We start from the raw sequence: 17343 nt of genomic DNA, 5'->3' as shown, positions 1-17343 counted from the left end.
CGAAGATATATTTCGCGTGGGGAGACTGTTCCACCTCGGTGACATTTGCGCTGTGAAGGTTATCCTCCGCGCCTGGTAAAAGTGCTATAAAAGGGGATATCATGTATCTCTGTCGAATAATGAAATAAATCAATAATATTCAAAATGAGGCTGAAGACAGTCGAGGAAAAGAAGTAAACAGTGACACAGTATTGACCCACTTTCAGCGCCTGTTTAGGGAAGGAGCCTAAAGGCGGCTATTATCCAATCATAGTGTACGAAGCTATCGCCATCCGCCAACGTCACTAGCAGCATCTTTGTTCTTTCCTCTACGAGAATTTGTCAAATTTCCTACTTGTACGAGAGTTGGCCCAAGATTTCTATATTCACGGCCAATACTACCATGTCGACGCATCACTCCGATCGCGCAGGCTACAAACGTGTCCGATCTCGCTCTCAATCGCCGCCATGGAAACGATCCGAAAAAATCCCGCGCAGAGATGACAGACGACCGCCCGGCCAGTGGAATAATGATGGCGCCAGATCTGGTCAGCGAGACAGAAGGGATCAAAATCGGATAAATCAGTTGCAAGAGGACGAGCAAGTGCGCGAGTGGGTCGCTCAGGAAGATGTTTTCGTCCTGAAGCAGGCTAAGAAGAAGGCAGAGATTCGCGTTAAAGAAGGCCGCGCAAAGCCCATCGATTGGTTAGCTGTCACATTGCGTGTAATCGACCCTACGAGGAACCCCTTAGACGATGAGATCTCCGACTCGGACTTGGATCTTATTGATCCGGAGGGCGTGTTCGAGGGCTTGTCGCAGGCTCAACTAGTCGAACTGGAGAAAGACATCGATACCTTTTTGAATCTTGAACAAAGTCAGAAGAATCGTGATTTCTGGAAGGTGAGTCCCATTTGATACATTTGACGATATATCTCGCCACAAGTGCTGACATAGACTAGACTATGAAAGTTGTATGCCGTGATCGTCAAAAGATATCAGCTCCCGAAGGCCGTGTTTTAAGTTCTGTGGCCGCTGACATCAATAAAATTCTCAGTCCAAAGACTTACGAGCAATTGGAGACACTTGAGGTCCAAGTGAGACGCAAGCTAGACTCAAACGAGCCGATTGATACAGATTATTGGGAGGAACTTTTGCGCAGTCTCACTGTTTGGAAAGCAAGGGCAAAGCTGAAGAAGGTCTTCCAGGCGGTCATAGAAGGACGAGTACAGGTACTTCGCAAGCAACAGAAGGAGGAAGCAGAGTCTGTGCGATCCAAACTTGCTCCAATTGCGCCCGTCATTGGCGAGGTTGTGGAAACTCGAGAGTTAGACCTGGACCCGGAGGCTTTACTTCAGCTAAGACCTGAGGACAAAGCGCTTGAAATTATGGACGAATCAGTATTTCTAAGTCGAGTGGTGTGTTACCCTTCCCTTTATTTTGACACAAGTGATGTATCAACTGACCTCAACTAGGCTCAAGAACGGCAAAAGATTCTAAAGATGGGATTCGTGCCATTGCGGCAACGAGGCGCAGAAAGACCCACTCAATCGTCGCTTTCTAAAGCAAAGAAACCCGATTTGGCGGATACTCCTGCCGACCGATTTTCTTCGTTGTCCAACGAAGACTTCTCTCAGGCCACAAGAGCCTTGTATGAGCGTGAAGTAGCAAGAGGGGTTAGTGAAAACGAGGAGATATTCACAGCAGAAGAAGCTGTCAGCAGTAGTACTTCGCAGCTCGCGTGGGCCAATAAGTACCGTCCTCGCAAGCCGCGGTATTTCAACCGTGTGCAGATGGGATACGAATGGAACAAATACAATCAAACACACTACGACCACGACCACCCCCCTCCAAAGGTCGTCCATGGCTACAGATTCAATATCTTCTATCCCGACTTAATCGATAAGACAAAGGCCCCAACATACCGTATTGAACGTGAACACGGACGGAAGCGTGGCCAATCTTTCGTCAAAGCAGGTGAAGAAGATACTTGTCTCATTCGGTTCATTGCAGGACCGCCATACGAAGATATCGCTTTTCGTATCGTGGATCGAGAATGGGACTACAGTGCCAAACGAGACCGGGGTTTCAAGAGCAGTTTTGAAAAGGTAAGTTCAGTCTATGGCTGTTCACATCATCCAATACTGAATTCCGGCTTACCGTGTTTTCAGGGTATTCTGCAACTTCATTTCCAATTCAAGAAGGTACGTACTGATTGGTTCTGAACTTTGAGCATTACTTGATCTTTAGTGATACTAATTTATACTACAGATATACTATCGGAAATAAGAATATGCTGTTGCATGGATCGCAGCGCCTCTTAACGGTTACACCGCAAAAGACGTACATCGTTTCAGCTATTTGCATTTCGCATGCATAATCAGCGGATCATATCCTTCTACGTATGGCTTATCGCTTAGTCCGACCCGGAGCCGGTATGGAAGTCGCTTTATGCAATTTAGATGAGCAGCACGAGCGTATAGTATCTAAATCGGGATACTGGAGAGAAGTCTGCCTTACATCGTGTGTCCCTCCGATTTACTTCTTCAGTGATGTCCAAATGCCGATCTAGTCTGAGCTTATGAGTCAAGCTGAATGCTTTTCAACCACCTCTTTCATAATCGACTACATTTAGAGACGTGATATACGTTGTACAATGCCAATCTAAAATTTCGGAACGCTGTTTATTTTCATCCGCCTATCACACTCCCATTCCTCCATTGCTGCAGCCAATCGGGTAGTGGGTTGATGTTGACCGACTATCCAACTCGTTGTCGGGACTCCAATATCCTGCATCTGGTCCAGTTGTATTTTCTTTTCAAAGACGTGGCCTAGAAGATCTCTTTAGCGTTAGTGTGTTGTGGGGAGCCTCGTGCTGCAGTGCTACTAGGCTAACTTGTAAGTCGCATCACTTCCGTTTACGGTTACTCCATCACTCAAACACTCATCCTCTACTTCACAGTTTTGCTTGTCTTTAGACACAAGCAAATGGTGCAATGTGATTCTGTAGATTATCGTCGCCTGAGTCTTTCGAAAAACTGTATCCTTTGTTCGGCGGTGTGCGGTGGTGCAGAGGTGAAGAGAGTTATACGGTTTGCTACGCACGTAATAGTGAATGCAGCAATGCAGGTATCCATTAGGGCTAGGCTTTCCAACCATGTGGAAAGCCCATCTACTTCCAGGGCTGACAATGCTTCCATAAGCTCGTCTTGGTCAATATGCCTCCTGGATCCCTTTTGAATCCTCTTGTTTCCCTTGTCAGGTGGAAAGACCACCCGGCCAGCCACCAGTCCCCTCACCCAGACATAAAGACCACCTTGAATCTTAAAGACGATGGAAAAAAACCAACGACAGCACCGCGGTGACCTTCAACAAAGAAGTTACAGAACAAGTCCAGGCACCATAACGATATCCGCGAGTAGTTCGTCGAATTTTCCGACGATAGCCGAACACACAAGAGCGCATCTAGAGGGGAACAAACCTTTGTCCAACATGTACTCGTTTGCGCGACCTCCGGTCGCGTCTAACATCTCTATGGAGCCATCAATGCTCATGGCAGGCTCATTGGAGCCCTCATTGCTAGGTCTACACTCAGACAGGCAGATCATGGCGCAAAATCGTGCTTATGTTACGAGTTCATACAGTTATTATTCGGCACCATATCAGCAGCCTGACACTACTCCTTTTAAACACAGTGATTTTCCTCAGGATAGTTTTTTGAACCCGAATATCGCGATATATGAGTCGCCCTTGCTCAGCAGCGACAGCGATGATTCACTACTGCGCAGACAGACTTCGACTCTCAATCGCGAATCTCATCCACTATCACACGTTCAGACACCATATGGCTCGCGTTATCCTCCAGCAACTCGAATGCAAAGCAGAGAATTAGCGATACATCCTGGTGCTGTCAACTACCCAAGGGAAAGCACTAGCCCTGCGCGTCTTTTACCTACAGTAACGCGCTCAAAAGGAAGTCACGTTCAGCCATCTAAAAAGCCCTCTGCAGAGGATGCTGGGAATCACGACAGACCTTACGCATATCTTTTGTATGAAGCACTTTGCTCTGCGAAAGATCACAAAATGTCTTTGCAAGAAATATATCGGTGGTTTGAGGTGAACACAAATAAAGCGAACGATCCACAGTCCAAAGGCTGGCAAAGTAGTATTCGCCATAATCTTTCAATGAATGAGGTAAGTTCCAGATCCGTGGCGACTCAAAATTTGTGAAAATTGACGTATGTTCGACAGGCGTTCATTTTGCACAACGAATATTCTGCCCGGGGAAAATCGAAGAACAATTATTGGACACTTACAGACGAAGCCCTCAAAAATGGAGTTCAATCGACTACTCGCTACCGTAACATCGTTTCGAAGAGACCCCTTGCATTCAATGACATGACACGACAACATAGCGAAGCTGGAAGGAGAGGAGGAAGTGAATTGGGGCATGTTTCAAAGTTTCGCCGTATCGGTCAATATCCGGAGTCCGGTCCCACTGAGCAGTTTCGATCGAGTCAAGGATATGATATTCAGCAGCGATTGGATCAGCGACAACCGCCGGGTGATGCGCCCAGGCACAATCTGTACTATCAAGATCCAAGCATGTTCATCATTCAGAGCTTGAATCCGAGTATTATCATCACCTCGAGCGTTGATTCTGACTGTTCGCAGTTTGGTTATGTAGAGACTCATCGCCCTGCTAGTCAGTTTGGCCATGATTTTACACATTTCGATACATAGCACACATACACTTTCAGGCTCATGTCCATTGTACAATACATACTTTCGGACTATGAACGTCATATATTGTAGACTTGTACTTGTGCGAGCCTACAACATACTAAATGTAATTGAAGCTGGTGGCAACAGAGCCATATACCCTGACACTACCTGGGCACGGTTACAAGTCATCCTCTTAACAATGTCAACTTCAAAGTTTGCTCAAATGTGTTCATGGGCCGTCGAGCATTGAATCAGTACTCAATCCCGTGGTAGGGCATTGATTTGACAACTTTGTGTCACCAAGTTCTGGTCTACGTTGTTGCAGAGGTTTAGAATTCATCAACTGATATTTTACTTTTCATACCGGTAATAATTGTAGACAATCGGCCCCATGAAAAGAAATCCGGAGACCATCGAAAAAAAACTCGCCCAGATTCGCCCGAGGTCATTACTTCGCATACAGACATGCAAAAATGACCCATTATGATTTCAAAAAAAATCTGTAGCAAGATGAGAGGGTATCATCTTGTCTAGTAGTGACTTAACAATTATCCGGCCCACCAAAGGACCAGTAACGCCCCTCTCACACAATCATATCTTTCTTGCTGACTTTTGTTTCACATAATTTTTCAAACGCAACAACCAAATCCCCGATTCATTCTTCGGCATTGACTGATTTAGCGCTTGCGGGTGGCGGCCTTTTCCTTCTCTTGGGACTCCTTGAGCACCTTCTTGACGATCTTCTGCTCCTCGATCAAGAAAGCACGGACGATGCGGTCCTTGACGCAGTTACCGCAGCGAGAACCACCGTAGGCACGAGAGACGTTCTTGCGAGGACGGGAGATCTGAGAATATTCACGAGGGCGGAGGGCAGGGACCTAGGTTGATTGTTAGACCTTGTTCTCGCTCTGGGATATGTATTGCGATTTTCGTCCAATAACGAGCGTCTCGAGTAGATATTGTCGACTAGTAACCTCGAAATGCACGAAAATCCACTAGGCAGCACTCACACCAGGGAGCTTGACACCGCAGTCACCGCACTTGGGAGCGGTACCCTTCTTCTTGATGTGCAAGTAACGGAGGTTACCACCGGGGGTCTTGATGATACGGACACGGTTGGACCTCGTGTTGTACCTATATCACACAGATATGCAATAATCAGCATTGATTTCCTTCGCTTCGCGATCATTTGAATTTTTGTAAATGAGGACATACGGGTTCCGTCGGCGCTGGTAGAACATTCAAAATTAGCATCCGTCATCCATCCAGGTACAACAATTCGAATTTTGAGAAAAACTCACGTATTGCAATCTAGTGTTCGCCATTGTAACTGTCCTCGAATCTAATTGTCGACGTTCAAGGAATCAGCGGCGTTGTCGTTGTATCGTCGTAGTTCGTCGAAAATTCAAGATCGGGAAGACGGATTGTGTGGGCTTTTTCGCGACCGCACTAGGGCTCTTTGGCGAATAAACTAACCAAGGAAGGACTAGCGTCAAGCAATCGCAAAGATTTGCAGATTTATTTTCTCCGCTGCTACCGCCTGCCTGATCAGGAATAGTCCGGACGCCAGAATCGCGACGGTCCAGAAAGGATATTGGAGGCTTTTTGTCGACATTTTGCCATCAAACTTGCCCGCAGCCAGAAGGAAGTTAGCTATCCTTGGAGTGTCTTTCTTCCGGGCAGTGTGTCTGTATATCATTTTTCACTTTAAATAAGATCATCAGTTTGTTTTTGCGACAAGTTTACGCCAAACACTGTCGCGAGAAGCCCTTCGATGAAGCGGATCAACCTTGCTTGATCTCGCATCTCGACGAAGCTTCGACTTTTTATCGATAGAAAGTCACTATGGCTTCGCTTCCACCTCCTCCCCCTCCAGGATGGGGCCCAGCTCCTCCTCCTTCAATGCCTTCGGCACCTCCGCCACCCGGATATCGACCTCCCGCCGACCCCAAAGTCGCAAAGTTCGCCCAGAAAAAGACAGAATGGTTGAGGACTCAGCGCAACAGGTTTGGCGAAAAGAGGAAGGGCGGTTTCGTCGAGTCTCAGAAGACTGACATGCCGCCTGAGCATCTGAGAAAGATTGTCAAGGATATTGGTGATGTGTCGCAGAAAAAGTTCAGCACCGACAAGCGCAGTTATTTGGGAGCTTTGAAGTTCATGCCTCATGCTGTTCTTAAGCTACTTGAGAATATGCCTATGCCTTGGGAGTCAGCTCGTGAGGTTAAGGTCTTGTACCATGTAAACGGTTGTCTTACTCTTGTCAACGAAATACCGCGAGTCATCGAGCCTGTTTTCCATGCTCAGTGGGCGACCATGTGGGTTTGCATGAGAAGAGAAAAGGCAGACCGACGCCATTTTAAACGTATGCGCTYCCCGCCATTCGACGACGAAGAACCGCCACTCTCATGGTCCGAGAACATTGAGGATGTTGAACCTTTGGAACCTATACAGATGGAGTTGGATGAGACTGAAGATGCCGCAGTTTACGAGTGGTTCTACGACCACAGACCTCTTCTTGATACGCCTCATGTGAACGGACCGAGTTATAAAAAATGGAATCTATCGCTACCTCAAATGGCAACTCTTTATCGATTGAGCCATCAGCTATTGAGTGATGTGGTAGACAAAAATTACTTCCACATGTTTGAACTAAACAGCTTCATCACAGCCAAAGCTTTGAATGTGGCCATGCCCGGAGGACCTCGATTCGAGCCTCTATACAAGGATATCGACCCGAACGATGAGGACTTTGGCGAATTCAATGCGATTGACCGAATCATTTTCCGCTCTCCTATTCGCACAGAATACCGTGTGGCGTTCCCTTACCTTTATAACTCTCTTCCACGAAGTGTCAAGCTCTCGTGGTATTCGCACCCTCAAGCCGTTTATGTTCGATCTGATGATCCCAACCTTCCAGCCTTCTACTTTGACCCTGTCATTAACCCGATCTCCTCACGATCTGTCGCGCCAAAGAATATCACCATCTCTCACGAAGATGAGATTTTCGGTGAGGGCAACAATGAGGATGATGACTTTGAGCTTCCAGGCGATGTCGAGCCTTTCTTAGCGGACGAAGAGCTATACAACAGCGATACCGCATCTGCCATTGCCCTTTTGTGGGCTCCTTATCCATTTGACCGCCGTTCCGGTAAAATGGTTCGCGCTCAAGATGTGCCATTGGTGAAGCAATGGTACCTCGAGCACTGCCCACCGGGCCAGCCTGTCAAGGTCCGGGTCTCGTACCAGAAGCTTCTGAAAACATATGTTCTCAACGAGCTGCATAAGGCCAAGCCCAAAGCTCACAACAAACAAAATCTTCTGAGAACGCTCAAGGGTACCAAGTTTTTCCAGACTACGACGATTGACTGGGTTGAAGCAGGTCTTCAGGTCTGCAGACAAGGATTCAACATGCTGAACCTGCTTATTCACCGAAAGAACTTAACTTATCTCCACCTTGATTACAACTTCAATCTCAAACCAGTGAAAACTTTGACCACGAAAGAACGAAAAAAGTCTCGTTTTGGTAATGCTTTCCATCTTATGCGAGAGATCTTGCGCTTGACAAAGTTGATTGTCGATGCCCAAGTGCAGTACCGACTCGGCAATATCGACGCTTTCCAGCTCGCTGACGGTATCCTTTACGCTTTCAATCATGTCGGTCAATTGACTGGTATGTACCGTTACAAGTACAAGTTAATGCATCAAATTCGATCTTGCAAGGATTTGAAGCATTTGATCTACTACCGTTTCAACTCCGGTCCGGTCGGCAAAGGTCCAGGTTGTGGTTTCTGGGCTCCGGCATGGCGAGTTTGGTTGTTCTTCATGCGTGGAATCATCCCATTGCTTGAAAGATGGCTTGGTAATTTGCTTTCTCGTCAATTTGAGGGTCGTCATAGCAAGGGTGTTGCTAAGACTGTGACAAAGCAACGTGTGGAGTCTCACTTCGACTTGGAATTACGTGCTTCAGTCATGGCTGATCTCATTGATATGATGCCCGAAGGTATCAAGCAGAATAAGGTTAATACGGTTCTGCAACATCTGTCCGAAGCATGGCGCTGCTGGAAGAGTAATATTCCTTGGAAGGTGCCAGGTCTTCCGGCTCCTATCGAAAATATCATCCTCCGATACGTTAAAGCCAAGGCTGATTGGTGGATTTCTGTCGCCCACTACAATCGTGAGAGGATCCGGCGGGGTGCTACTGTTGACAAAACAGTCGCAAAGAAGAATTTGGGACGTCTGACACGATTGTGGTTGAAGGCGGAACAAGAGCGACAGCATAATTACCTCAAAGACGGCCCATATGTGTCGTCCGAAGAAGCTGTTGCCATATATACCACAACTGTTCACTGGTTGGAGTCTCGAAAGTTCTCACCTATTCCCTTCCCCAGTGTGTCTTACAAGCATGACACAAAGATTCTGATCCTGGCTCTTGAACGTTTGCGCGAGTCTTACTCGGTCAAAGGCCGTCTCAATCAGAGTCAGCGTGAGGAACTTGCCCTCATCGAACAGGCTTATGACTCTCCTGGAACTACATTGGCCAGAATCAAGCGTTTCTTGCTGACACAGCGAGCGTTTAAGGAGGTAGGAATCGACATGAACGACAACTACAGCGATATAAATCCCGTTTACGACGTCGAACCAATCGAAAAGATTACGGATGCTTATCTGGACCAGTATCTGTGGTACCAAGCTGATCAACGTCATCTGTTTCCCTCTTGGATCAAGCCTTCTGATTCTGAGGTTCCACCTCTGTTGACTTACAAATGGGCTCAAGGAATCAACAACTTGTCCAACGTCTGGGAAACCGCTGATGGCGAGACGAATGTTATGATTGAGACCAAGCTGTCAAAGGTTTACGAAAAGATTGATTTGACTCTGCTTAACCGACTTCTTCGTTTAATCATGGACCACAATTTGGCCGATTACATTACTTCCAAGAACAACGTACAGTTGAACTACAAGGACATGAACCATACGAATAGTTACGGTTTGATTCGAGGTCTTCAATTCTCTGGTTTCGTATTCCAGTACTACGGCTTAGTCATCGATCTCCTTCTTTTGGGTCTTCAACGAGCAACTGAATTGGCTGGCCCTCCTCAGAGTCCAAACGACTTTTTGCAGTTCAAGGACCGTGCTACTGAGACCCGGCACCCTATCCGTCTCTACACCCGTTACGTCGACAAGATCTGGGTTTTCCTCCGTTTCAGCGCAGATGAATCTCGAGACCTTATACAGCGGTTCTTAACGGAACAACCAGATCCCAACTTCGAAAATGTGATCGGCTACAAGAATAAGAAGTGTTGGCCACGTGACTCAAGAATGCGTCTCATGCGTCACGATGTCAATCTCGGACGAGCTGTTTTCTGGGATTTGAAGAATAGGTTGCCGCGATCTATTACTACCATTGAATGGGATGATACGTTCGCCAGTGTGTACAGCAGGGACAACCCAAATTTACTCTTCTCTATGTGTGGTTTCGAAGTCCGCATACTTCCGAAAATCCGCAATCAGAACGAAGAATTCCCTGTGAAAGACAGTGTTTGGTCTCTTGTGGACAACACGACTAAGGAGCGCACTGCATATGCCTTCCTTCAAGTCACAGAAGAAGATATCCAGAAGTTTAATAACCGCATTCGTCAAATCCTTATGTCTTCTGGCTCGACGACATTCACCAAAATTGCCAACAAATGGAATACCGCTTTGATCGCTCTCTTCACCTACTACCGTGAGGCTGCTGTGTCAACCGTGAACCTTCTTGATACGATTGTGAAGTGCGAAACCAAGATCCAGACACGAGTCAAGATAGGCTTGAACTCCAAGATGCCTTCCAGATTTCCTCCGGCGGTCTTCTACACACCCAAGGAGTTGGGTGGTCTTGGAATGATTTCTGGTTCTCACATTCTTATTCCTGCAAGCGACAAGCGATGGTCTAAGCAAACTGATACCGGTGTTACTCATTACCGTGCGGGTATGTCGCATGACGAGGAGACATTGATTCCCAACATCTTCCGGTACATCATTCCTTGGGAGGCGGAGTTCATTGACTCGCAACGAGTATGGATGGAATATTCTCAGAAGAGACAGGAGGCTAATCAACAAAACCGACGCCTGACATTGGAGGATTTGGAGGATAGCTGGGATCGCGGTCTTCCGCGTATCAACACGCTGTTCCAGAAGGACCGAAGCACCTTGAGTTTCGACAAAGGTTTCCGTGCTAGAACCGAGTTCAAGATCTATCAGATCATGAAGAGCAACCCATTCTGGTGGACCAGTCAGAGACACGATGGCAAACTCTGGAACCTGAACGCTTACCGCACCGACGTGATACAAGCACTGGGTGGTGTTGAGACCATCCTTGAGCACACCCTGTTCAAAGCAACGGCTTTTCCATCATGGGAGGGCCTATTTTGGGAGAGAGCGTGTCTCGCCAATGGGACGCGTCTCCTCCGGTACGACCATACGGAAGTCCAAGTCCAGGATGTGAAAGAGGGAGACTTGCTTCTGGGACCGGACGGAGGTCCAAGACGCGCTTTCAACATCGTCCATGGTCGCGAACGTCTCTTCCGAATTAAGCTCGGTGGACGAAAGGAGGACCTGGTCGTCACGTCCAACCACATTCTAGTCCTCCACCGGTCCAGTCACGCCAGAAACGTCTATTCTGGACCGTCCATTCGAGGGCATGCTCAACGGTTTGGAGACAGATTTGGAGAGCTCCCCGTCCCGAGTTCCAGTCCAGCTGCCGCCGACCGTCCAAACAATGTGACGAAACAGCGTGGAGACTTCACGTCCGCTTTGAAGAGTGCCATTGCCTGGATTCTTAGTGCGGAGCGGAGTGGAACCGGAGCCAATGTCATCCGGAACGTCCTGAATGGAACCATTGGACTTACGTCACTTCCGGAGTCCTATCAAGTCAAGAATCCGCAGGAAAAAGGGACGTATTTCACATACGCCTGGGGCAATCCGAATCGGACGAATCAAAAAGGCCATCCGAAGTTCCCTCCTGTCTTCCTATCGTCCAAATCCGCTTGTTTCGAGGCGGCTGTAGCAAAGAGTCGCGAGCTTCATGCTAATGACGAAGTCACTCTGGCCACACTCCGTCAACGATTCCTTGCTAAGTCCGCTAATGGAAAGGGTGGAGAAATCCGGGTGGACGCGAACTTGCCCAACCTCTTCCTTCTCTGGAATAAAAACGGATCCAGTCTGAAATTCCGGGTGTACTGTTCTCGGGACTACAAGAAGTACTCGCGTGCCTACGCTTTCGAGGCTTTACCAAGTTCGGACTCCGAGCAGCAAGTGGACGAGGACGTGGACGACCTGCCTGAGGTGTCGGCTGCTGAGCGCTACGAGACGGTTGAGATGACTGCCGCGGACTTTGCTGCCCTTAGTCCAAAAGAAAGAAGTCTGTATCGAGTCTTCCGATCTCCTGGTTACGATTTGCCTCACCAAGAGGTTCCGGTCGACCCATATTTCCTTGGACTGTGGCTTGGGGACGGAAGTCGTGCAAACACTACGATAACCAACAACCACGAAGCGCCAGTCCGTGAATTCCTCCAGAATCACGCCGCCGAACTGGACATGCACCTTTCCCATTACGCCCCTCTGGCGTATGCGACTGTAGCTCGTCAGACTGGCCACCAGACCGGTGTTTTCCCTCCAGCTACCGAGGAAGAGGTCAATCGTCCACTTCGTCGCCAGGCGAGACAGACTTTGCGGAAGCAGCGCCTTGCTGCTCTGGACTCTGGTCGTCCTCGAGCGTCCACTCCGCCCCTTGATCTGGAATCGGAAGTTCAGGTGAAAAGGTACATGTCTTCCAGTGTGGAGAGTACTCCTCGTCATAAGCGTCAAGCCGTTCTTGTGTCCCGGAGTGTGTCGCGAGCGCCTAGCTCACTTGCGTACGAGGTGTCTCTTCCGGAAGACGACATTTCGGTCGTCCCAGAGTCTATAGGCAACGATTCTCAACTGGAAAGCAGACGCTTCGATTCCGATCTAGTTCTAAACTCTACTTCTGACGCCGAGTCCACTCCGGTTCCCACCTCCCAGCCCATTTCGATTCCTAGGTCTGATCCAGTTTCCTGGTCCGTGTCTGTCGTCCAGTCCTCCCCAGATTCTGATTCGGATGCTGTTTTTGAGCCATCTCAAGAGGATCCCGAGTCTGCGTCCGATTCCGATTCCGGTTCTATCCATGAGTCCATTCCGGATAACGCTACAGAGTTCGGATTTCCTGGACTGCCAGAAACAGATATTCCAGATATCTTGTCTCAACTTAGCATGGATTCGGAACTCGTCCAGCTTGCTGCACAGGTGGAGCAGGCGGAGCAGTCCAAGGACCGCATCTCCAGCCAGAGCTCAACGAAGGACGTCCTGGATGGTCCGCTGGAAGATTTGAAACTTGATCTTGACATGTTCGAGACCGAGAGTGAGGATGAGGACAGCGATGACGATGACGAAGATGGGCCTGCTATGGAGTCTGGTAATCCAGCTGACGTCCGTTTTGGCGGCAAGAGAGACAGTAAACCGTCCGAGCCATCTGTCCCTGGACTTCCTGGTCGTCGACGCCTCCATCGTCTAAAAACCGGTTGCCGAGCCTATGGGGAGCTGGACGCGGACGAGGAAGAGCAGCTTGTAAGCGAGATCGTCCACGAAAGTCACTGTGGTTCCGTGAATCCCCTTCTGGATGCGCTCAGGGAGCTGAAAGTCAGTACCCGTGAAACCGGTCCCACCAACGACACCAAGCATATTCCTCAAGTTTACTTGAAGAACTCTCGGCCCGTCCGCCTTGCTGTCCTTGCCGGACTCATTGACAGTGATGGCTGGTACGTCTTTCCGGAAAACATGATAGGCTTTGCCCAGAGTGAGAAATGGCACAAGAGGCTTTTTTGGGATGTCGTCGGCTTGGCACGGTCTCTAGGATTCAGCGTTTGGACGAAGCGGAGGATGATGTGGGTCCCTTCTCGCAAGATACGGACGCCTTTGCTCGTCGCCCAGATCTTCGGAAACCTGGTTGAGATTCCCTGTCTCCTTGCCCGTAAGAAAGCTTCGGAGCGTTACATCCCGCAAATGCATAGCTTCATGATCAAGGATATCTCTCTGGAACCAGTTGAGACAGCCTGGTCCGGTTTCCGGGTGGACAAAGATCAGCTTTACTTGCGCCATGATTATCTGGTCTTACACAACAGCGGTTTTGAAGAGTAAGTACCCCTTCCTTTTTTGCATCTACTCTTTCCATTTACACGTCCATTTGCTTCCATTTTCATTTTGCTTTGCCATCCATCCATCCATTCTTCTCGTTTGTTGGTCCAGTTACTTCATCCTTGCTTTCATTCGTCCACGTCTTCTGTCCTGGTATCCTGCCCAGACTGCCGTTCAGAATTGTTGTCCAGAACGATTACCGGAACGGCTGTATAGGACTCCTGTTGAGGACTTCAGTCTTGATTTTCAGTCCAGACATCCTTTCCAGGACTTCTTTCCAGGACGTCCATTTCCCAATCTACTGCCCTCCACTCAAGTATACCCTTTTTCATCATTTTGCACCTTTCTCCATCTCATTTCATCAAATTTCGATATTCATCAATCACATATCGTGATATCACGTGACATCCTACCGAGCCCTATTTCCCTACACAAGCACATATCATTTCCTTGGGCCCTTCACACTCATATCGACGGTATAGAATGATGGAAAAGATCATTCATTTCGTATTCTTCTTGCATGTCATCTTCCCAAGCCCTTCACTGCACAATGATACGTGTCATCATCTCAATCCTGCACAAAAGTTATCATTCTCTGGAGATCTCCAGATCCATACCAACCGTGTCGAATGATATGTTCTCGAGTACTTCATGCTCATATTATTCACGTCGCATTTCATCTACAACATGTCTTGCCGGGCCCTCCACATCCATATTGCATTTCTATCGAGCCCCCAAAATCCTTTTGAGTCCCCTCTAGTATACTTTTCATCACTCCCAGACCACATAATTCACTCAATTGTGTGATTGTTCAGTATGCTAACTTTTTATCTCTTAGATCGATGAAGTTTAAGAAGCTCACCAACGCCCAGCGTTCCGGTCTTAACCAAATCCCAAATCGTCGATTCACTCTGTGGTGGTCCCCGACAATCAACCGAGCCAATGTCTATGTTGGTTTCCAAGTCCAGTTGGATTTGACTGGTATCTTCTTGCACGGAAAGATCCCCACGCTTAAGATCTCCCTGATTCAGATATTCCGTGCGCATTTATGGCAAAAGATCCATGAGTCCGTCGTTATGGATCTTTGTCAGGTCTTTGATCAGGAATTGGAAGCTCTTGGTATTGAGGCTGTCCAGAAGGAAACCATTCATCCTCGTAAGTCATACAAGATGAACAGCTCCTGCGCAGACATTCTGTTATTCGCGACAAATAAATGGAATGTTACTCGGCCATCTCTACTTTTCGACACCAAAGATGTCATTGAGCCAACAACAACAAACAAGTTCTGGCTTGATGTTCAGCTTCGATATGGCGACTATGATTCTCACGACATTGAACGTTACACACGCGCGAAGTACCTCGATTATACAACAGACAGTATGAGTATCTATCCATCTGCTACTGGTTTGATGATTGGTATCGATCTGGCCTACAATCTTTACTCAGCTTATGGCCAATACTTCCCCGGTTTGAAGGCGCTTGTTCAGCAAGCGATGGCCAAGATCATGAAGGCAAATCCGGCTTTGTATGTGTTACGTGAACGTATCCGCAAGGGTCTGCAACTCTATGCTTCTGAGAACAACCAAGAGTTCCTCAACTCTCAGAACTATTCCGAGCTATTTAGTCCTCAGATCCAGCTCTTTATCGATGACACAAACGTTTATCGTGTCACGATCCACAAGACCTTTGAAGGTAACTTGACGACCAAGCCAATCAACGGTGCCATTTTTATCTTCAACCCTCGTACCGGTCAACTGTTTTTAAAGATCATTCACACAAGTGTTTGGGCTGGTCAGAAGCGTTTGGGTCAATTGGCAAAATGGAAAACAGCAGAGGAAGTTGCAGCGCTTATTCGTTCGTTGCCTGTTGAAGAACAACCTAAACAGCTTATTGTCACCCGAAAGGGCCTTCTTGACCCTCTTGAAGTTCACTTGCTCGATTTTCCTAACATTTCCATCCGTGCATCTGAGCTTCAACTTCCGTTTCAAGCTGCCATGAAGGTCGAGAAGCTCGCAGATATGATTCTCAGAGCAACGGAGCCGCAGATGGTCTTATTTAACCTTTACGATGAATGGTTGAAATCCATCTCGCCCTACACTGCCTTCTCCCGATTGATCTTAATTCTTCGTGCACTTCACGTCAACACTGACAAGACCAAGATTATTCTTCGACCAGATAAGACCGTCATCACTCAGGAACATCATATTTGGCCGACACTTTCAGATGACGACTGGATCAAGGTTGAAGTTCAGTTGCGTGACTTGATCTTGAACGATTATGGAAAGAAGAACAACGTCAATGTTCAGAGTTTGACCAGCAGTGAAGTCAGAGATATCATTCTTGGTATGGAGATCAGTGCACCTTCGTTGCAACGCCAGCAAGCAGCAGAGATCGAGAAGCAGCAAGAGGATCAGAAACAGCTTACAGCTGTTACTACCAAGACACAGAATGTTCGCGGTGAAGAGATAATTGTGACAACCACCTCACAATATGAACAGCAATCGTTTGCTTCAAAGACGGAATGGCGAACTCGCGCTATTGCTACATCTAACCTTCGTACTCGCGCCAACAATATCTACATCTCATCTGATGACATTCGTGAAGACGGTCTATACACATATGTCATGCCCAAGAATATTCTGAAGCGCTTCATTATGATTGCCGATCTTCGAGTCCAGGTAGCCGGTTATCTTTATGGTAGATCGCCACCTGACAACGACCAAGTCAAGGAGGTTCGCACTATTGTTATGATACCTCAGGTCGGCAATACCCGTGATGTCCAGCTCCCGCAACAGCTGCCTCAACATGAGTACCTCAATGGTTTAGAACCATTGGGTGTCATTCATACTATTTCGGGCAACGAGCCATCATATATGACTGCACAGGATGTTACTCAGCACGCACGTCTCATGAACGAACATCCATCATGGGACAAGAAGACAGTGACCATGACCGTGTCCTTCACTCCTGGATCAGTCTCTCTTGCAGCATGGGCCTTGACTCCTCAGGGCTACAAATGGGGCGCCGAGAACAAAGACACTAGCTCAGACCAGCCACAAGGCTTCTCCACAAGCATGGGTGATAAATGTCAGCTATTGCTAAGTGACAAGATCCGCGGATACTTTCTGGTGCCTGAAGACAACGTGTGGAACTACAGCTTCATGGGTAGCTCGTTCAGCAGTGTCGAGAAGCGACCTGTCTATGTCAAGATTGATACGCCTCTTCGGTTCTACGATGATCAGCACCGTCCTCTGCACTTCCAGAACTTTGCTGAGTTGGAGGATATTTGGGTTGATCGTTCTGATAACTTCGCCTAAAAGTGATGATGTCTAGGGGGGATTCGTTTCAAGGCGTTGTTGGGTAAAGCGTGATATTCTATTCCTCATATTGTGTTATTTGCCATCGGGTTTTCGTTCTGTCAATGTTCTGTCAATCAGTGCTTCTGTACTGAT

General features: G+C 47.8%; 3 protein-coding genes across 3 annotated transcripts; 2 read left to right on the top strand and 1 right to left on the bottom strand.

Annotated features, from left to right (window-relative positions):
* Positions 1 to 382: 382 nt before the first annotated feature.
* On the top strand, positions 383 to 4720 carry BHQ10_007327 (uncharacterized protein; the record flags this gene model as incomplete). Its single annotated transcript, XM_040880010.1, has 5 exons — positions 383 to 880; positions 940 to 1395; positions 1453 to 2085; positions 2149 to 2181; positions 4229 to 4720. The coding sequence occupies 5 exons, from the start codon at positions 383 to 385 to the stop codon at positions 4718 to 4720; spliced, it is 2112 nt and encodes a 703-aa protein (XP_040735830.1).
* Positions 4721 to 5379: 659 nt separating this feature from the next.
* BHQ10_007326 (uncharacterized protein) lies at positions 5380 to 6027 on the bottom strand (the record flags this gene model as incomplete). Its single annotated transcript, XM_040880009.1, has 4 exons — positions 5380 to 5580; positions 5713 to 5836; positions 5918 to 5931; positions 6004 to 6027. The coding sequence occupies 4 exons, from the start codon at positions 6025 to 6027 to the stop codon at positions 5380 to 5382; spliced, it is 363 nt and encodes a 120-aa protein (XP_040735829.1).
* A 520-nt stretch (positions 6028 to 6547) lies between these two features.
* Positions 6548 to 17208, top strand: BHQ10_007325 (uncharacterized protein; the record flags this gene model as incomplete). The annotated part of the gene is made up of 2 exons (XM_040880008.1): positions 6548 to 13890; positions 14730 to 17208. The coding sequence occupies 2 exons, from the start codon at positions 6548 to 6550 to the stop codon at positions 17206 to 17208; spliced, it is 9822 nt and encodes a 3273-aa protein (XP_040735828.1).
* Positions 17209 to 17343: the final 135 nt, after the last annotated feature.

The sequence above is a fragment of the Talaromyces amestolkiae genome (assembly GCF_001896365.1).
Source record: "Talaromyces amestolkiae strain CIB chromosome Unknown scaffold15.1, whole genome shotgun sequence".
Taxonomy (NCBI): Eukaryota; Fungi; Ascomycota; class Eurotiomycetes; order Eurotiales; family Trichocomaceae; genus Talaromyces; species Talaromyces amestolkiae.
Note: the sequence above shows the minus strand (reverse complement) of the source record. Positions and strands in the feature narration are given on the sequence as shown.